The sequence below is a fragment of the Coenobita brevimanus genome, chromosome 46 (genome assembly GCF_032717465.1).
Source record: "Coenobita brevimanus isolate Jiangsu-jjx chromosome 46, ASM3271746v2, whole genome shotgun sequence".
In the NCBI taxonomy this organism is placed as follows: domain Eukaryota; kingdom Metazoa; phylum Arthropoda; class Malacostraca; order Decapoda; family Coenobitidae; genus Coenobita; species Coenobita brevimanus.
This window is the reverse complement of record NC_136999.1, coordinates 11,916,213-11,938,557: the sequence shown is the minus strand read 5'-3', so window position 1 is coordinate 11,938,557 and position 22,345 is coordinate 11,916,213. Positions and strand designations below refer to the sequence as shown.

The following is a 22,345-nucleotide window of genomic DNA, read 5'->3' as shown; positions in this document are numbered from 1 at the left end:
TTCGGTAAACATAGAGACATTATGAAAAGTAGCTTCCAAATATGTATGAAACGAAAAGTATATAACGAATGTATACTTCCAGCTATGAGGTATGGCTGTGAGACATGGAAACTGACAAAATCGATGAAAAATAAATTAATCAGTTCTCAGAGAGCAATGGAAAGGTCAATGTTGGGAGTAGGCTATCTTTAAGGGACAGGAAAATATCAATTTCGATGAGAGAGTAGACTAAAGTCAGAAATATTATAGAAGTTTTAAAAGAACAGAAATGGAGGTTGGCAGGTCATGTAGCAAGAATAACAGATAACCAATGGAGAAAGAGGCTGACTGACTGGAGAGCAAGAGATTGTAAACGTAGCAGAAAATGGCCAGACAGGAGGTGGAGATGAGATAGAAATTTCCTGGGAAAACTTGGAAAAGATTGGCTCAGTCAAGGAATTCGTGGAGAAGGTTCGTGGTGGCCTTTGTTCAGCAGTAGACTTGTAATGGCTAATGATGATGATGATGATGATGATGATTATATATATATATATATATATATATATATATATATATATATATATATATATATATATATAATTTCTTTTAGCCAAGAAACATACAAAACAGAAAAACTCACATAAGAAAAGAAAATAATGGGCTTGATGTACACGTCGGGTATAGTACGTGGATGCCTTAGTTGGTGGTCTGCCAAGGTCACCCATTCCACATTTGTGTTTCATCAGCCATTATGTGTTCTCAAGTCCTCAGCACAGGTAGGAATCACAATAAAACACAGACAAAATGCTGCACACGTGATGGTGGTTGGCAGAGACGTGTACCACACGTGATGGTGGCTGACTTGAATTTCATAATACAAACTAAATTTTGTTGAAATTAATTCAGATTAATTATAAAAACTGTTGATATTAATTGGCATAAAATATATTTTTATTAAAAACAACTCACCAAATGTGAGATTTCTGTTGCCAAATTAGAGTGCTGTGTACAATCCCATCCCATTGCCAAAAGTGAATTCGCCAAATAAAAACTTGCCAAATGTGAGAGTTCCCTGTATTGTATTGTAAGGTACAGTTTGTGTGTATACCATACATTTCTCATAGGGAAAATGTGGTGCATTTCACTGCTATTCTCTCAGTCATTTTACTCATAAAGTATAGATTGGATTAAAAATCTGAATAAAGCTTGATAAAGCTGATGATTTCGTGTGCATACTTTTGTAAATCAAAGTAACATATGTGTGAAAATAAATGAGGAAAAGTTATGAAAGACTAACATACTCAGCATACGGGCCTGAGAGTAGGAGCTGTTATAGTGTGCAAACTACGTGCAAGCCATTGTAACTTTTCAAAATTCATTTTCTCCATAACAGTAATGGTTATAACACTCAGAATTATATCATGGGCTTCCTTAACCTTTGGGCTACAAAACTGGATAGAATTTACATTTATGTTTGTTACAGTGTCACTAACAACATACGAAATAATAAACAAATCAGACTTTTTTTGGCGATTTTCGTATTTTTTTTCGATTTACTCGAAAACTATCAGACATATCAACTTCAAATTTTCACAGATGAAAGATCGTGAAATTCTGCATATAGACATGTCCTTTGCAGCTGCGCGTCACGAGAAAACTTTTTCACAGTGATGTTGGAAAGTTATCAGAAGCTAGTTTTCACGTAAATAAGATTTGTTCAGGCTTCATTTATGTACATTTATTCAAAGGTTTTATGTTTTTTTTCTCTTATCTGATAATTTAAACACCAACGAAGATGATGGGAAGCAATTTATAACAATATAAGCCTTTCTGAGGGTAAAATGGGCCATAGAACTTTTTTCCTTGCCATGCGAGTGGACCTGGCCTGAGCGAGATTTTGGCTTTGTGTGTGGAATCAAAACTTTACTGAAAACTTATGGTGTGTGAGGGGGTTAATCTTACGCAAAGAACAAACTTGACACGATTCAGGACAGAAAGAAAAAAAGAGATGAGATTCGTGGATTGGTTGATGCCAGTACCTTTTGTTGGTGTCCTTCTTGTGGGAAGCATTAGAAGACGAATGATTAAACCAGGGCATTTGTTTATATTTAGTCGGAGGGTAAGAGAAACCATTGCAAGCTTCCAAGTCCGAAAGAATAACTTCTGTAATGTGCGAAGCACATTCAGATTGTTCACTGCCATGGAAGCAATAATCACTTCAAGGAAAATCACAGAACAGTTCCTGAGGACCTCCTGGTCTACAGCTCCAAAGTGCCACAGATGTCGTTTCTTGGGAGAATCCACAGGCCTTAGTGGAGTGACAGGACTGGTTGAAGTGATCAAGTTGTGACTGGAGGAACCAAATGGAGAGAAAATATTTAGAGAGTAAGAAGAAGGATTTGTTGTAAGGAAAACGTCATGTACTGTATATTGGAACTCTCTCCAAGACGGTCATTGATACAGGCAAGGTGCAGCAGCAGCTGCTCTACATCATAAGGGAAAAAAAGATGTAGACTTGCTCACCAGGTGGATCAGTGAATGGAGAGGGGAACCAAAGGTGGTGATGAACACTAAAATTGCTTAGAATCGAGATTTCATAGAAAGAAGAAATGAAATGAACATATTCCAGTTTAGAAGTAAGACAGATAAAGAATTTTGCTTAGTCCATAGAACTAGGGGGAAAATAAACAGCACAGATATATTTAATCAGAGAATGACAGGCTAACCATTGCCAGAGTATACAGCGGATTCAAGATCACAAATACTGGAAGATAATACATGTGCAGCACAATCACCTTTGAATTTGAAATGAGTATGGAGAATATACGAGGATACAGAGATTGTTATCAATTACCTCAGACAGCGGAGTCTCAGTGACGAATAGGTGAGGGATGGAGGAAGGGATGTGTTCGACAGAAAGAATATTATAAGAAAATCCAGAGAAGTAAAGTCTAATACTTTTTCACTAGATCTTCAAGAATGTGCACAGATCCGTTGTTACTTTGCGTTCTCAAAATAACAATTTTGGTGCTGTGGATAAAAGCAAAGCTCGACATATTTTACAGTGCTCTCACTTGCATCCCTTATTCAAAAAGTAAACTGATAAAGAATAGTTACTATTATGACTTTAAAGCTGACGAACATACAGTTTTTAGACGGTGAATAAAACCCACACTTGTAGACGAAGAATATAATTACCAAACAGTTTCGGTGGACACTGCCACCGTCTTTGATTATCACGCAAGAGTGATTCATCCAGCCAATACAGTTTTTAGTTTCTCCATTAGTTAGCCAAACACCCATTGAAATAGTACAATTTTCCACATACCGAGGCTAAATGGCAGAAATCCTTCCTTCTTCGAGTTAAACTGGCCGTTGTCGTCAAGCCAGCGCTCCGGCAGGAACTTGTTGGGTTGGGGCCAGTAATGGGGGTTGTTGTGAATGGAGATAGTAGAGCTGCTGATCAGCGTGCCCTAAGTAAAACCAATTACCATTAATATACATTTATCTTCATGCCAAATTGTCTCCATGGTCAAATATTTGTGATATTTTCTGGTGACCGTATTCTAATTTATGTATACAATAATCTAGAGTACACACACACACACACACACACACACACACACACACGAAAGTGGAAAGTCGGTGAGGGCAGAAGCATTGGCCTCAGCTCAGCTGCATCAAATACCTAACTGTATCAAAAAATGGGTCAGGCTCGGTACTGAGTTAAATCATAGATTATTTAACATTGTACAGCAAGTAACGGCGAGAAAGTGAAGTCCAAAGAAAGTATATCGAATAATCAGAGCCCTTAGGAATTAGCCGTGTAAGCAAGACAGACAGGTGCTGGGTATCAACAGACGGGCGCCGGGTAAATTCCAACACGAACATAACAGAAATGCCACACTGTAAATAGTGATGGCGTAGTTTCATGAAGTGCATCTAGGTTAGAGGAAGGGAAACAGTAAACAACAAAATGATGACTACACAGACCTGGTGGAACTGGTTACATTAAAAAAAAAAAAAACTAGCAGAGAAAGTGAGTGAACTGGAGGAAACTTTCAAACTGGATTTGAGTGAAATAAGGAAGGAAATGTACCAACAAAAAGGGGAAAAAAAGAATGAGGGACTGGTAAAGGATTAAACAGAAAAGATGCAACAGTAGGAGAGCTACAAGGTGAGGCAGACATTCTAAAGATATTGAAGGAAATGGGAAATGCAGTAGTCACCTATGAGAGAGTTTTGAAGGAGAACCATAATGATAAAGACATAATTATACAGGCAGGTAATCTGTAAGAACAAGCCGAGACATCAATGAGAAGATAAATCAGGAAAATGAAGTTATTAGAAATTACACAAAGGATGTTCACAGTACATGGGCAGAAGCAGCTAAAACATACCATGATTTGAAAAACAAGGCTGAAGCAAAAGACATGACAAGAAAAGTGAAAGACAACATGAGAAAAAAAATCCAAGGATGATAAAGGAAACAGCTGAGATTGTTCTGGTGCCAATATTGTTTCCCATGACTAGATGTAGTTTCACACTATTGTTGCATATTACATATAAAGTTGTTTATTCATAATTAACAATGTGCAACGTAGTGTGAATGATAAATAACCAAACACCATTTCACTGTAAAGTGACGCATTTGAAGGATGAGTGATCAGGACTTGCGGAGCCCAGCATTTTCTATAATAAACACTAGAGTAAAAGGAAGGCAATAAAGAAATATGAATTATATATATGTTTAAATCTTGGGGGAAATATTTACCTTGTTGGTATACTTTAATGTAATCAGTACTATTTTACTGAGGTGTATAATGTACATGGTAGTTATGATACTTCTATTCATGTATAAATCCCAGTTGTCTGTGGGATTTGGCATCTCTGTTTTATGCTGACCTAGCGCTCGCTACACCCAGAGGGGATGCAGGCCAGCTAGAGCAGAAAGCACTCATTAGAACGAGAGGGACGTATAACTCTGAGCTCTCTCTGTGTGGCAGTTGTATCTTTCTGTGGCCAATAAACAGATTTAATCTGCTCAGTTTCTGTTCACCTGCACACGCTACCTCTAACTTCCTTCAACAGGATTTTACACCGATTCCCACCATCTCCAGTGTGTGAAAAGACGTTTTGGTGGAGAGTGTCAGCCGGAATTGACTTCGACCAGGCGCAACTATAACCTTGTTTTGGAATTATGAGGTCACGACTCAACTGATATAAAAAATTGGTGATCAGCTGTGGGGTTCCAAGCTGATATATTAGTGACTAGTTGAGGAATCTATACAGCTGAAACATATTTTTGGTGGCAGCAGTGGGATGACACACATAACATTGGTGTTCAGTGAGGATACGACAAGGTACTTAAGGGGTTTATGCAGTGAAAAAACCTTGCAACCACTCATGATCCTGCAGGTGAAACAGAAAATTTAACGCTCCTGTTGCGAAGGGACTAATTTCAGAGCGAATCAGTAGAGCAGATATCAGAGTAATCTCTTTCTCTCTATATCTCTGCCTGGCGAGATATCTCTACCTTCAAGCGCGAATTGGCAATTATCTCGCCCTTGTACCGAGGCCAGTGTGGTGAAGGGTGAGATTGTCTAGATGCATCTGGCAACTCTGGACGTGGAGGCTGGAGTAAAGCAGGCAGGGTGAGCGTGCGGTGTGGTGAGCTGTGTGGTGTGTCTCGGCCCTTCAGTTACCTCACGACTTCTGCGGGGAGGGGAGTGTCGTGTGGTTGGAGGAGAAACCTTGCAGGGCGTGTGGACTTACAGTATGAATCTACTAGGAACTTCAGCATCATATGACACCTAGGTAGTGTACATGCACAGTGAACCCTTAGACACATTTTTTAAGCAGCACATGTAAGTTAAATAATGTGTGTAAAAAAATAAATGTTTCTCAGTTCCCCTCAATACATACATTTTCTGTATGTCTTGTCTGTGTCCCATTCTCTATTGCTAAAAGTCATAACTAATCTATTTGTGTCAGTTTAATTTTTCCTGTAACTGGGAAGGGAATAAATTCTGACAAGGTTAGATGGATACAGTGAAGAAGTGGGGACAAAAATTATCGGGAGATTCAGACAAACCAGCCACAACGGAAGGTGAAGCAGACTCAGAATTGGGTGAGTGGTTAGACACTCTGGAGAAAGACATCCAAACTTTAAGTAGTCAGGACACTTCTAAGGAACTGGATAGTGCTACTGCTAGTGTTCCTTCAACTTTACCTCCTGTCACGCAGGTTAAACAGCCCCAAGGGAGGGACACTGTATCAGTTGGTTGTTCCTGCTACACTACAGCGAGCCATGTTACAATTGGTTCATGACGTACCTCAAGTGGGTCATCCTGGACGCGACAGATGCATATGTGAGGCAAGAAAGAAATACTATTGGCCGACCATGAGGAAGGACATAGAAGCCCACGTTAGTCAATGTGTCAAGTGTACGGAAATGCGGGGAACAACGAGACTTCTGACTCCCATTTTGGAATATCCCCTACCGGAAAAACCGTGAGATACAGTCTCCATTGATCTCTTAGTATTGCCAAGGAGTCATCAAGGCTCAAGCTATGTATTGGTGGCAGTGGACCATTTTTCGCAATTCACTGTTTTAGCACCTTTACAGACGAAAACTGCAGAGGAGGTGGCATACGCTTTTGTAACCTCAGTGATTTGTCCATACTCAACACCTAAGGTATTGCTCAGTGATAATGGCAGTGAATTTCGTAACCAAGTGTTACGGGAAATCTGTTGTACGTATGGGGTGAGGCAAGTTTTTACAGTCCCATGAGCAATGGCCTGGTGGAGAGGACAAACAGGAAGATACTGGAAGTCTTGAGACCAGCAATTAATGTTCAACAAGACTGGCAAGACTGGCTGCCATCAACTCCTCAGAAAATTCGTCAATGGAGAAATCTCATTATATCCTTTATGGAGAGGAGAAGGTGTTACCCTACGATTTGCTAGCTGGACCTCCTATCCCAGTGTATAATCAAGAGAATTATTCCAAAGTACAGCTTGCAAAGTTTCAATGCATACATAGTGAAGTGCAAAAAGAGATTAAAAGCCTCAAGAGTGGAGATGATGGTGAAACAGCACAAAGATAGTCAAGAAAAGACGCTGGAGATAGGCCGGAAGGTTATGATCAACAACCCTGAGAGAACTTTCAAGCTCTGACCTAAGTTCCGCGGACCATATACCACTGTGGAACACGTGCATGGACATACTTATCGATTAATGAATGATGCTGATGGAACTCAGGAGGCAGTACATGCTGACAGGATCAAACCAGTAAGTCAAGAGCTAGGCCTAACTAACCAAATGTCTGATGTGTTGTCCCCTCTGTCTTCGTCACAGTCTATGTCGCCATCCGTACCTGTCCCTAACCAAAAGTATCGCAGCAAGCTACGATCCCACAGTAAGAGCGATTAAGGGAGTATCTTCTCTTACAGGCATGTGGCTCGCGATTGAACTCCTTTTGTGTTACTTCGAGTGGACCTATGGAACGACGTCGGACATGGACACGACTGCGTTGATGCCAGGAGCATTGAAGAGCCCACTTGGAGAAGTGGTGATGGTAGAGGATGCGGTATGCATATACGACCCAATGGAAGGATATCTCCAAACTCCAGATATTGTTAAAGAGGTCTCTAAGGGATTGTTTCACCTCAGACAGGAACTGACGGAAGTCGGCAAGTTATTCAACCGGAACTTACAGTTGACGACCTCAGATAATGAAGCTTTGGTGTAAACCTTGCATGGTGTAACCGAGCTTCACACTGGACATATACTTAGGCTCACAGACAGACTCTCTAAATTGCATGTCGCATTACCTAATGGAAATTCTGATCTTATCAAGCATGTCCATGCACGTACTAAGAGAGGACTTGTGGATCTCCTACTGTAGGTATCCTGTCTCAAAAGCTTTTTGGTACAGTACTAGACAAGGACGTAGAGCAATTGGGTAGACAGATGCATGATTTGGCATTGGTGGCAAAGGTGAATAACAGGCTAATCGTACACATGTATGAACAATTAGGTGAGTTCACTAACAAAGCTAAAGGGATAATTAAGACTACCAACCATCTTGTAGGAGTTGTGAACAACATCCAAACCACCTTACCAACCCTGGCTAACTTAGTGTTAATTGCTGAGTACTTACATGCTCTTGACGAGTCAACCACTGCTTTGGAGTCGCATGCAGCCAATATGGTGGACGGCTTAATCGGTGCAAGTTTGAATAGGGTTAATGCTTTATTGCTTCCTATTCACATTTTGATCAATGCTCTTGATGTAGCTATGGTGAAGCATGGATTTACGCCACTTTCTGGTATGAGTCAACTGGAATATTATTACCCATTGTTAGAGGCTCAGTTGACCCATGATGACATCCTGATATTGGTACCTATGAGGAATGCTGTAATATACCATGCATGGCGGTTCATTCCTTTCCCTTTTGCTTCTACTAACAATACACTTGTTACTCTGAATGAGGGACCAGAGGTGCTAGTTATGTCGGATGACAAAGGGTATATAACTGAAACGACTGTGGATCAATTTGAGAAGTGTAAGGCCTCATTTCTTGATCTCCATGTAAGTCCTGCTTTCCATTTTGTCTTCATTCCGTCTGGAGTAGAGAAATGTAAGATGACCTTGTTGGACACAAACACTTCCTCTGCACTGCAACACTGCACTTTCCAGCCCATTCAACTGAAGTCAGTTTTCCATGCTCTTGTACATGCGAAACAATACTTCTTTCCTAAGACAGAGGACGTAACACTCACATGTGCCTCACAAAACCAGTTCCTTACGGTAAAGGGTTACTATGTTGCACCCAATTATTGTGAGTTATACAGTAAAGAGATAGCAGTTCTACCTAACAAGCACCATCTAGCCTTGTTGGTGAACTTCTCGTCCCAGTTACGACCCTTCTTACCTTCATTCAATGTTTCTACCTTGAATGTGAACAGGCTGTCTCATGTGCTCAAGGAGATACAGTTCCTCATCCACCTGAACAAGACTGATTTAGAACCATATGCACTAGCCTATCTCCCTTCATACCTTTCTCCTTCTTATTTTGGTCCTGACGTTGGTCTTCTACTTGTCGTGGTCTTGTTCTGTGTTTGTGTTTGGGACTACTATCTACGAGGCCAAATGAGAAACCTACTAAAACCACTGGTCCATACTCGTGGATTGCAAGTGGACGTGGCTGAATAGTTAGCTACCCTAAACATTGGTTAGGCTACACAATAGTTGGGACAACAATGTCGACGGGGACGTCAAAGGGTGTGGCCGAGCAATGTTCTGGTGCCAATATTGTTTCCCATGACTTAGTTGTAGTTTCACACTATTGTTGCAGATTACATATAAAGTTGTTTATTCATAATTAACAATGTGCAACGCAGTGTGAATGATAAATAACCAAACACCATTTCACTGTTAAATGAGGCATGGGAAGGATGAGTGATCAGGACTTGCAGAGCCCAGCATTTTCTATCATAAACGCTAGAGTAAAGGGAAGGCAATAAAGAAATATGAATTATATATATGTTTAAATCTTGGGGGAAATATTTACTTTGTTGGTATACTTTAATGTAATCAATACTATTTTATTGAGGTGTATAATGTACATGGTAGTTATGATACTTCTATTCATGTATAAATCCCAGTTGTCTGTGGGATTTGGCATCTCTGTTTTATGCTGACCTAGCACTACACCCAGAGGGGATGCAGGCCAGCTAGAGGAGAACGCACTTATCATTAGAACGAGAGGGACGTATAACTCTGAGCTCTCTCTGTGTGGCGGTTGTATCTTTCTGTGGCCAATAAACAGAGATTTAATCTGCTCAGTTTCTGTTCACCTGCACACGCTACCTCTAAATTCCTTCAACAGGATTCTACACCGATTCCCACTATCTCCAGTGTGTGAGAAGACGTTTTGGTGGAGAGTGTCAGCCGGAAGTGACTTCGAACAGGCGCAACTATAATGTTGCTTTGGAATTGTGAGGTCACGACTCAGTTGATATCTAAAATTGGTGATCAGCTGTGGAGTTCCAAGCTGATATACTAATGACTAGTTGAGGAATCTATACAACCAAAACAAGATTAACAAATCTGTTGTCATCACTGGTAAAGATGAAGAAAAAATAAGGAATAAAATCACCTGAGATAACAAGGAGATGGTAAATATAATGAACATATCGAAAGTAGTATCACAGAAAATCTGTAAGGAAGATGTTGAGGAATTTAATAAGGTAGGGAAATATGAGAGAAACAAGTCAATGCTCCTGAAAGTAACCTTCTAACTGTGAACACTGTAGAAGAGGTATTAAAAAATGCTAGCAAACTTAAGGAATCAGAGGAATATAAAGAAGTATGGTTAAAAGGGTGCCTAACTCAAGAGGACTAGGGATTACTGAAGGAAATGAGGGAAGAAGCAAAAAGAAAGAATGATGCAAGGTCAAATGAAAAGAGAAGTAAATTTTTTTACAAAGTGGTAGGATTGCAAATAAGAAAATGGCACATAAACATCAGGGACTAAATAAAAGTAAGATAGTAGACTCAAACTATATCAAATATGTGAACAAAATTGCTAAGTTCATGTGCTCGAATTAACTCTCTCAAGCTCGTGGACACAATTCGCATCCTTTGAGTGTCTCCTGGTAAATGCACATGGACGCGATTCGCGTCCTTTGAGTGTCTCCTGGTAAACGCACATGGACACAAATCACATGAAAAAGCTGAAAAAAATTCACTATTAAGTTTTTGGCCAATTAGCATCAAATTTTGGTGCATCCTAGCAGGCCAGTCTCGTGTCCAAAGTAAATATTTGGCACCACTGTGACTGCTCTAATGCAATAATGCACATCAGTAAACCTAAGTATCTCATGACCAGCTGGGCTGAAGGGTAGTGCTGCATCAGTCATCCCTTTAAATCCTCCATTTTCCCCCTACCGCCCAAGGCAGAAGCCATAATTGAAATATTGTGATTGTACAGTATTTTTGACTATACTGTACAGTGATTGTATCTATGGAACATAGATATAGTGTTTGTAAAGCACTGGGGCCCGTTATCAGCCATTAGGCCTAGAGGCAGGAGTTGGGATTGTTATATAGGGGTTTGCCACTCTGCTTCACCCTGCCTGTAAATGATGTGAGTGTTTTACCTATATTGTGAAGCCTGTGCTTATATTGTGTGAACATAATAGTGCCTGGATTAGTGAAATAACTGACCTACCTTAGCAAGCATTATGTATGCCATAGACATATGCCATAGTTGCTAAGGGAACAGGCGGTCACATATGCCACAGTCAGGAAGAGAATAATAGAGGAGGTTGGGGTGGAATCATTGTGACAGTGTTTTACATTGCATATGGTTCAGTGTGAAATATACATATAAAATAGCGCAACGAGTGTTCGTGGCGAAATATATCAAACATTGACTAACTTAGCGCAAACTTAGCGCAAGGATCAGAGACAATAAATACGCCACACAGCCACACAGAATTCAGTGAAAAGGTATTGTACCACTCTCAGACAGTGCTATATTGCATATGATTTAGTGTGAAATATACGTATAAAATAGTGCAGAGAGTGTTCGTGGAGAATCTTTTGTAAGCATCACATGCGTGCCACACACACACACACACACACACACACGCTACATAACTTCTCATTTTCAAACCCCTCCAAGACACACACACACGCTACATAACTTCTCATTTTCAAACCCCTCCAAGTCCTGCCAGCAGCTCAACACCTCTGGAGGAAGTGAGTTCTCTGTATTTTATTCATTTGTATATTGACCTATTTCTATATGTCTATATTTTACACAAATAAGTATTGTTTTTTACATATACACATATGAGCTGGAAATAAGTACAGCTTCAGTATCAGTACCTAGCAAAAGAAGCAGTAGTCATGTGAAGTTTCTGAGAGCACTATCAAAATGCTTATGATATTTTACATGTATACTTTGAGTAAAAAATAAATAAATAAATAAAACCTAGCAAGCGAAAATATTTAGGTGTGAGTGAGGAAGGAGAAGAGTGTTTTTATCTCACTTGTGGGGGAGGAGGAGTATTCTATCTTTGTCGTCCATTTACTTGAAAAGTATTGGACATATTGATTTCCTGAAAGAACCATGATAAAGCACATAAAATTCTTCGTATGTACATGAAATAACAATGTAATACCTTTGAATTTAAAAATCGTTGTTACATAGAGGGGAATATGACGTTACTGTGCGTGCATGATGGAAGTGCAGCACGGGCATGGATACCCAATAGTTTTTTGCGATTTATTCGGAAACTATGAGGCGCATGAAAAATCTACGGATACCATGAGAAGACCCATGAAATTCTACACGAGATTATAAAACAAAAACTTAACCTTTTTGAGAAAACTTGCATTAGAGCTCCCTGAACAAAGAATCAGTTTCCGTAGGAAATGACTTTTAGTTTTTTACTATTTTCTCGAAAACTAGAAATCGTATTCAGCCTGGCAGAGCTTATTAGAAGGCTGATGAAATTCCCTTTCAAAACTTCTAATAACAATTTTCTGTATGATGGAAAACTTTCGAACTATGATGTTGGGAAGTGAGATGGATGTCCCAAAATGTTTATTCACACCGGCCTAAAGTACTGCTATTCGTACTTTTCTCTATTATTATTATTATTATTTTTTTTGCTTATCAACCAGAACAAACCGGCAAAAAAGATGATGTAGGTTTCAAGGCAATATATATATGTTTGGGTGGCGAAAATAAGACGAGAATTCATGTTTTCAGAGCCGCGCCGGGGGGCTAGTGCAGAGGGGGGTGGAATTGCACCGGAAAACTTACTAAAACTTACGTGCACGAGAGGGTTAATGTAGATGGAATGGTATCCAAATTATTAGAGATAAAAGACTATATGATAGAAAATAAGCCTCATATTACAGGCTTTTGTCTAATAAAAACAAAATTAACCCCAACGATATCAAACGACTCCAAAAATTTGAACGGGTACAATATTTGGCAGAGACAAATTTGAAAAAAGGAGGAGTTATGATACTAAAAGAAAAAAGACTCCAAGTAAAAAAGATAGAAATAAACATACCCTCAAAAGCAGAATTAATTGCAGTAGAGATAAGTACATCAGAAGGGAAAATAATTATGCAAACTTATATATGCCACCCAAGACAAACACATGGGATAGAGGTGAATGTGAATACCAGGTGGAAAAGACAACTCAGAGTTTAAGAACCTGCCATACTGAATGGAAGAATAATCTGAAAGAATTACACTAAAGGATGATTTTAACACAAATATAAACTGGGATCCTGAAGACGTAAGAAGCTATGAAAATTGTTGGGATCAAAAGCTCCTGGATCTTATACAGCAATTTTTTTTTTCTAACACAACATGTAAAGGAGAACACCAGAAAAATGGGAACAGATGACCCCTCATTGTTAGATCTCATATTTACTAGGCAAGAAAATGAAATTGACAACACAATCTATCACTCCCCATTCTGCAAAAGCAACCATGCAGTATTAGATTACAATTTCAGGATAGCTTATAATATAGTCAGAGATAATGAAAATTACAAAAAGAGGCTACCCTACAAAAAAGGCAACTATCACGACCTAAAGAAGTACTTTAAGGATATAGATTGGGAACAGGAGCTAAGAGGCCAAGATAAAAATGTTATATTAAAAAAAAAGCGATTTTTATGAAACAGGAGTCCAGAATTATGTCCCACGGCACAAATAAACGGAATTAAAGATAAAGAATTGGTTTAATACTAATTGTAAAAATGCAAAAGAGAAAAGAGATTTGCTGTGGATCAGATACAGACAACATAAAAGCGAGAGAGCATATTACAACTACAAACAGGCAAGAAATGATTATACAAGGATAAGGAGAGAAGCTCCAGGGCAATTTGAGGAAGGCATTATAAATAAAAGTACTGATCAGCCGAAGTTGTTTTACAGCTACATACGAAGCAAAACGAAAGTCAAAGATAAAATACAGCCAATCGTAGATGAGGGGAAAATCTATATTAGTGAAGAAGATACTTGTGAAGTATGGTACTAAAAAACTTTCAATCATGTATCACTAGAGAAAGTAGATTTTCGAGAGATGAAAATCAAAAAACATGCCTGCACATATTAACAAACTTATGCATACCGAAACAAGAGATCCAGGAAGAGATGAAGAAATTAGATAAAGGAAAAGCTAATGGTCCTGGTGAGATTTCATGTTTGGTATTACAGGAATGCACAAAAGAGCTATGTAGTCCATTATATATAATATTCAGAGACATCCTAATACAAGGTAAATTACCTGATATTTGGAAAAAAGCAAACATTTTGCCCCATTTCAAGAAAATAAACAGACAAAACCCACTTAACTACCGACCAATATCAATGAACAGCATCGTAAGTAAGATTTTAGAAAAAACTGAAATGAAGAATTTGGGTAAATCTCATGGGAAAATACAATATGATAACAGAAAGACAATTTGGTTTTAGAAAAGGAAAATTATATTACTAATCTATTAACCCGCGGATTGCGAGCCACAGCTCAGGCTGGGTAGCATCACATTGCGAGCCACAGCTCAGGCTGTGCTGGCTGTGCATAAGTGCTAACTACTCCATCCCTAAGCAAACTTACGCATGGTGCTATGCAAAGACGGAGAGAGAGATATTTTTTTTCTTTTCACCAGATGATGCCCTGGATGTTTATCTTCCAATTTTATAATAAACAAAAACTTTTTTTTTTTTTACTACTCCTGTACATAAACTTACCCATGGCCTTACACAAAGATGGAGAAAGAGAGATTTTTTTTTTCTTTTCACCAGATGATGCCTTGGATGTTTATCTTCAAGTTTATAATAAAAAACTAAGAAAAAAATATTTTTTTCCTTCATTTTTTGTGCACCACAGGGTTAGATAAAAGGGTAATTGCGCAATCCACAGGTTAAGTTACTATGATGGAGTTGCAGAAATACTACAGAAAAGAGATGGCTGGGTAGATAGCATATACCTGGATTTCAAGAAGGCATTTGACAGAGTACCAAACCAAGACTTTTATGGAAACTGTACCATCAAGGAAGAATCCAAGGTAATCTGTTCGAATGGATGCAAGATTTTCTTGGTGAAAGGGAAATGAGAACAGTGCTTAGGGGAAACTACTAATCATGGAGAGAAGTGACAAGTGGAGTTCCACATGACTCAGTGCTGGCACCAATTATGTTTTTAGTATATATAATTGACATAGACAGCAACATTGGAAATGGAAGCTACCTGAGTATCTTTGCTGATGATGCAAAAACATAGAGGAAAATTACAAACACAGACTCTTGCATAGAGCTACAAGAGGAATTAAATAATCTTCGAGAATGGAGTAACAGGTGGCAAATGGAATTTAATGTGGACAAATGTCATGTAATAAAATTGGTAAAAGTGAAAAAAGACCAGATTGGGGCTATAATTTAGGAAGTTCAACCATACACACATTAGAAAACGAAAAGGATCCGGAAGTGATTATCAATAACAGCTTATCACCAGCTAACCACATAAATGAAAAAAAAATTAAGGAACATGTACACTAGGGTTATAACTTTTTTACAATTTTATATTCCTGTACCTCAAGTCGATGAACTTTTGCATAAAAACAAAGAAAAAAGCCCTTATTCTTCTCAGTAAAAAAAAAAAAAAAAAAAAGGTCACCCACCTCCCCCCAAAAATAGATTTTTGCACCCGTCTGGCAGCAAACTCTCATCCCTTTTCTGTCCAACTCTCTAATGCAAGAGTTAACCGTTACTCCCAGTCTTTCATTTATGCAACAGGTCAGCTCTGGAACTGTCTCCCTCTGTCTATATTTCCTGCTGCCTATGATCTCCAGTCTTTCAAACGCAGTGTGTCCAGGCATCTCAAAATGATCGGATCTTGAATTTGGCTCTCTATTGTATTTTGTTTTTCTCTTGGAGGGAACTGTTACTGCGGCCTCATGGCCTTTGGTTCCTTCTTCCTTGCATAAAAAAAAGTATAATAATTAAAACAGGAAAATGCTTACAGAGATGCATTAATACTTAAAATCACTGCTTATTACCTAGAATAAATATAAGTAGCAATTTGGCTTTGTTTCTGCATGCAGCATAAAATTCCTGCATCACATTGATTGCACATTCTGTGCACTGATTACTTCTTGGTATCTTGAGTAGGGATGGCTCCTGCTTCTAGTGATTTTGCAATGAGTTTGGTGCTTTTTTTGTAAGGTTTCAATATTTCTGACAAGTTCTAGAAGTCATTTTCATTGTACATCTGATTAATAAACCAGTACCCTGCCTATTCATACGAAATGAATCTGCATTTCTTCTCCAAAGTCTTCCTTGTTGTAGGTATAAGAATGAATGCAAGGATAGCGAGATTGCTCTTGAATTCCACCTTCCATTACCGATAATTGGAATTTTGTGAAAGTTAATCAAAGGAAAATGTCCTTTTTCTTCAAAGAATCTAAACACTCGTGTTAAATGGTACAAAAACTTCACGTCATCTCTCCATCTTGACTTATCAAGGACCTGTTCTGTTCCATTAACCCGTGATGTCCCGTCGACATTCTTGAACGTCCACACGTTTTGTCACTGCCAATCCCGTCGACGTACATAAACGCGAATCAATTGCAAGGTCCCTAATTGCAATTTTCAATTTCTGCGAGTGATTTTTGGTACGTATACACGTGACACCTTCCTCTACAAGATGCCAGGCAGGGACAATGCCTTACCCAGCATGACCTCCTCCCCCCCCCTGCATGCCATTGTCTCAGCAATTCACCTGTTATCAGTAACATGGCCAGCAAAGCCATGTCATGCCACAGTATGAAATTCAGGGCCAGAGTGATTCCCCAATCAATGACAATATGGAGGACAAACTTTACATAGCATTAGAGGAAGAAACAGTCAGAAATGATGATCAGGTAATGCGGGAAAAAAAGGTCAGGTATGGTGATGAGTTAGTGAGTGAAACAATGCTTATAATGCCTATATTACTGCATATAAATTCGTACAAAGTAAATAAATAAATACCGTTTATGCGTGGTGTGAAATAGTTATCCTCCCACAGAACTCGTTTTCTTTGGTGCCAGCCTGTTAGAAAACCCAGTAAGGTAAGGAGGTACTCCTACCTGTATCGAGTATTTTAAATCTCAGGTGAGCGATTTCTCTATGAATTTTCGATGTTTCTCACCAAAAGCGGAGGTTTGAGCCAAAAAAAAAAAAAAAATCCAAAAATGGTCGGGATTGGGGGGAGTCAGTGGTGGAAAAGTGGTCGGGATGGGGCAGGTTAACAAACTGCGATTTTAGTTTTCATAATTCTTTATTAGTGGAAATACAAATGGATATTTGACGTTTGGAGAATTGGTGTTAGCGCCAAGTCCTTCATCCATCACCAAACAGAGAATCCTGTGTAGAATGTGATGCTGACAACCGATAAATTGTGGTTTGTTGAAATTCATATTTACCAAGAACCTTTGTTGTAATCTGACAACTCCACTCTTTTTCCCAGTGTTAATGGTAGTATCAGCAATGATCATTTTTATTGCATGCCATAAGTTATATTCATCAGTAACTTTTGCAATTCCTTCAGCAATATTTCAGCCTTGCCATTTTCCAAACTCAATGCATCCAATTTTATTTCGGTTCTTTAAATTTTAAGTAGTACTACCTGGTACTCATTTTCATCAATCTCCTCTCTATCGAAATGAAAAGACAGTGTTTCCTATTGTAACTTTTCAATCATTTCCTCCTTCAGTGTAGCAGCCTTTTTGTATATTGACTTGTAAATTGCTGCTATACTTCGAGCTGGAATATCAATACCATCATGTGATAATTCTTTGTATATTTTAGCAGCTTTATTTGTCAATACTCCAGCGGATGTCACCAAGTTAGTTGCAACTTCACTTCTGTTGTGTTTTCTGGTTGGTGGATGATCAGTCTCATCTTCATCCTTATATTCGATGTCATCAGATTCAGTGCAACTACCACTGGATGAAAGATCGTAAGATGTTGTTGGTAATGTAGGCTCTTCAGGCAGTTTTCATCTTTTTGAGAGATGAATGATTTCCATACTTGCAACTTGACCTGTTGAGTACCCCTCTTCTCTTTTGCTTTGCACTTGTAGGTGGTAGAGTTGTTTATCTTCATTGGATAACCATTGACCATTTACTTTTGTGATATGAAGAAGTTTATTTAGGGCATCATATTTTCCCCTCCTGACACATTCATTGTAAGATTTTAGCACCCTGTCAAGCTTTCCTTGCACTGCTTCATCTGGCACATGTGAAAAGTTCAATTTATACTCCCATAATTTTGTAACTTCTGTGGAAATTTCGACTATTCCTTCTTTTCTTAATCTGATTTTTGCTCCAAGAAACTGGTAACTTCCAACAACTTGCAGTTGGTTTGGCATTCTGCATTTTCTTCTAATGAAGGTTCTTCTAAAGGCACACTTCCTCTTCTATGTGACTGCTGGATCTGCACCAAATTACGAAGTGGTCCAGACATCCTTCTTCTTCTATACGATAGAATCACTTCTTTTGTGCGACATCATCTTTAGCTAAAAAACAAAAATATTGAATATATAACAGTAACACAGCAGTTATTTTGCTGACTGTTCACCTGCAAACTGCGAAGATAACTGTTAGATGCTGAAAATTGCATCCTGTTTTATAGTATTCAGATTATTCTAGAATGTTCTAAACAATGTTAAACCATACTAGAACATTACAAACTATTCTAGAAAGTTCTAACAACTCTAACATCTGCTGTGCAAGTCTATAAATTTATACAAAATCTATATAAATATTAAAAAAGTGATAATCCTTACGTGTAGTAACGTTAAATATATGGTAATCCATTTTTTTTTTTTTTTTGAGGTGACCTTTTTTCAAACGAGAGGAATAAGGGCTATTTTCTTTGTTTTCAAACAAACGTTCATCAATTTATGATACAGGCTACCTTTTACTTGAATAAAAAAATAAAAAATTATAACCCTAATATACATAAGGGTTATAACTTTTTTAGAACCTTATGTCCCTGTATCCTAAGTTGATGAAATTTTGCTTAGAAACAAAAAAAAAAGCCCTTATTCCTCTCAGTTAAAAAAAAAAAAAAAAAAGGACACCCTGAAAAAAAAAAATTCTATGTGTATATTTACATGTATAATAATAAATAAACAAAACAGCTTATACAAATGCATAAACCCCTTTGTACTCATTGACTCATTAACTGTCTTTTAGGTCCAGCTGCGACTATACTCACTGACGCATCTGGCATCTTTAAAGCAAAAAAACATTAGCCAGGAAGTAAGTTTCTGGCCAATTGGCGTCATTTTAGGAGGCGTCATAGCTTGGCTGACACTCATCAAAAATAATGAGTTGGCAACTGTGGATACTGATACCAGTGAGAAAGCAGACAGGTTTTTCAGTACCAAATGAGCTGTGGGCAAAGTACTGTGCAGTTTTCTCCCTTTAAATTTCCACTCTTACCCCCATCCAGGCTGTGCAACATTTTTCACAATACCAATAGTGCTTATGTTTAGTTTTTTGGCACTGTTGTGATTGGACTTGGTGTTTGCAATAGGAAATTTGGTGTTTGTGAAACATTCCTGGTTGTTATCAGTCACTGGCACAATGAAGATTGTGCCACTGTCCCTAATTAACTACACTGCCTCTACCTTGCACCAAATGTGAGTATTCATCTATAAAAATAGTGACAGTGAATCACGTGAATATACTGTAGTGTGCATATCTAGTGTACAAGGAATTGGTGAAATACGTGCAGTAGCTTAGAGGGAGGTAGGAAACTGCTCTCCCACACTTTCCAAACAGTTCTCTCCCTCTCTCTCTCTCTCAGAGAGAGAGAGAGAGAGAGAGAGAGAGAGAGAGAGAGAGACACACACACACACACACACACACACACACACACACACACACACACACACACACACACTCACACACAACTGTTTGGAGAGTATGGAAGAACAGTAGGTAGTTAAAGGCCAGAGAACAGAGCTGCGTTGATAGTATGCATGACACTTCTCTTTATGACTGTTACCAGGTATTTTGTATTCATAACATTTAACTATAGAGAAAAAATTTCTGGAGGCGACAATACTCAGATGCATATGTAAAAATTTACTGATTATATGTATAACATAAGAGGTGACAATACTCAAATGCTTATGTAAAAATTTACTGATAGTATGTAAAACATAAGGGGCGTCAATACTCAAATGCATATGTAAAAATCTATTGAAGATATGTATAACATAAACATACTTTTTTACTGTATCACTAAACAATTTTAATGTTAAACATTTGCAGATCAACTGATATTCATAGTAACAGCGTCTAGAGGAACGCATATCACCAACACTTGCCCCACTGTTTATTAAGCCTTACAATCCCCATAAAATATACCATAGAAATAGTGCATAATGAACAATAACATGAAAAACGGCGGCTTTTCCCGAAACTTCAAAGATATTAGAAATAAAACAATGTGAACGATGTGTTAATTTTCTATTAACGTGCAGATATGACCGTTGGAACATCTACGAGGAGGACAGAAGTGGACACGTCACCGTCAATGTCTGGGGACGGGTGTGCATTCACGGCATGGGTGTTAATGGGGAGGTTCACTGCTGAAAAATTCATTGAAATTTTGCGGGATTCTTTCCTCCCCTCAGTTCAGGAGCGGAACTATCCATTTCTTCTCTGGCCCTATAATTTTTGTTCAAGACCGCTGCCCCATCCACACAGCGAGAAAAGACTCAGAATGGTTTACAGGTCGACAGAACCTGCAGTTGCTCGACTGGCCCAGTAAGGGAGCTGACATGAACTCTATCGAAAATTTAGGAGGAAATGTGATTAATTGTTGGAAACAAGTGAACGGACACCAGATGAACTTCTGGCAAACATCCATGCTCACATCACAAACCAGCAGCAGCTCATATGGAACCCATGTCGCCTCTATGTCACAGAGACTGCGGGAGGTGATCGTGAAGGAAGGTGGGTGGGCTTCCTACTAATAAATGGGTTTCATACATATCTTGTGTGTTTCATTATCCTCTGATTATAATGGATATTACTCCACACAGTAAAACAATCTAACAGTGACTTTAACAGCTTCATATAACTTATCTGAAAATATAACTGATACACTATATTATATATTTTGCTCACTGACATGATATATTTGGGGGCACTTATACAGGAATTAGGCAAGTTCATGTGCATTTCTTAAAGCAACTTTCCGTTACAATGGCACGTTTTTTTTCCATTAAAATATCATGCTTCCTTGACTGGCACAATGACAACTCTAGACATCTCGCCAACTCGCTAGACATCTTGCCATCTGCTGACATGCCTAAGGTGCTGTTTCCCAATCGTGATAAGATTTAGTAAAACTGCTGAGAAATAAGTTGATCAGCGTGTGATCAATAACAGACAGGCCTACTGGTAAACTACTAGCAACTGCACTTACTGCCTTTCGATGTAGCTTTAAGTGAACATCCACTGGGTGAGCCACCATTACATCATTTATTATACAGTATATAACATATATGTTACTGAACTCAAAGCTATAGTATAACGTAATATACTGATCAAAGGAAATCCGATAAGCTAAGCTTGAGAAACGCTGCACCTCCAACGTTATTTGTTAAACGGATGTTATACTACGGTAATATTTCTTCCTGAAATATTGTTATTCACGTATTATGCCACTCTTAATGCATTTTGCTAATATTTTAGTGTTTGTCTTTATACGATGTTTCAGGTTCAACCTCGAAAACATAATCATATATAATAACGTATTATGCTACAAACTTATAAATAGAACCTAATTACTACTGAGGTGTGTGTCATCAAGTGTGAAAGTCACAGATTACGTATATCAGTCGTGGACGTCCTTAGCCACGTATACACACAGCCACATTACCATAATGACACACCCACATCACATACTACACTCCCCCACCCACACCACATGTATTATCCCCCCCCACACACGGTGTATTTGACATTCTATGTACTGAATGAAATCCTTTTATGCATTCTGTTGTTCCATATGAAAATAAACATAAAGAGCTGTAACATTAATATGTTCATTAACACCACACTGTCAGGCTGGCAATACTGAAACAAACAGACCAGGACTATGGTGCGGGAGAGCTGTAACGCTCCCACAATATGCTCCACAATATATTCTGAGTTCATAATAAGCTGTTTGTATTTTTCAAACGAAATGGTTGTCCATCAGTATGTTAATTTTAATAAATGACATACAGGTAACTGGAGAAACAGGAACCCCTACAGTG

General features: G+C 38.4%; 1 protein-coding gene across 1 annotated transcript in view; it reads right to left on the bottom strand.

The window, feature by feature from the left end:
* Positions 1-22,345, bottom strand: part of LOC145398811 (cytochrome P450 2L1-like) — a 166,412-nt gene that overhangs the window by 19,455 nt on the left and 124,612 nt on the right. Inside the window, exon 9 of the mRNA XM_080271620.1 lies at positions 3,308-3,452. Within this exon, the coding sequence (XP_080127746.1) occupies positions 3,308-3,452 (145 nt within the window). The remainder of the gene's footprint in view (positions 1-3,307; positions 3,453-22,345) is intronic.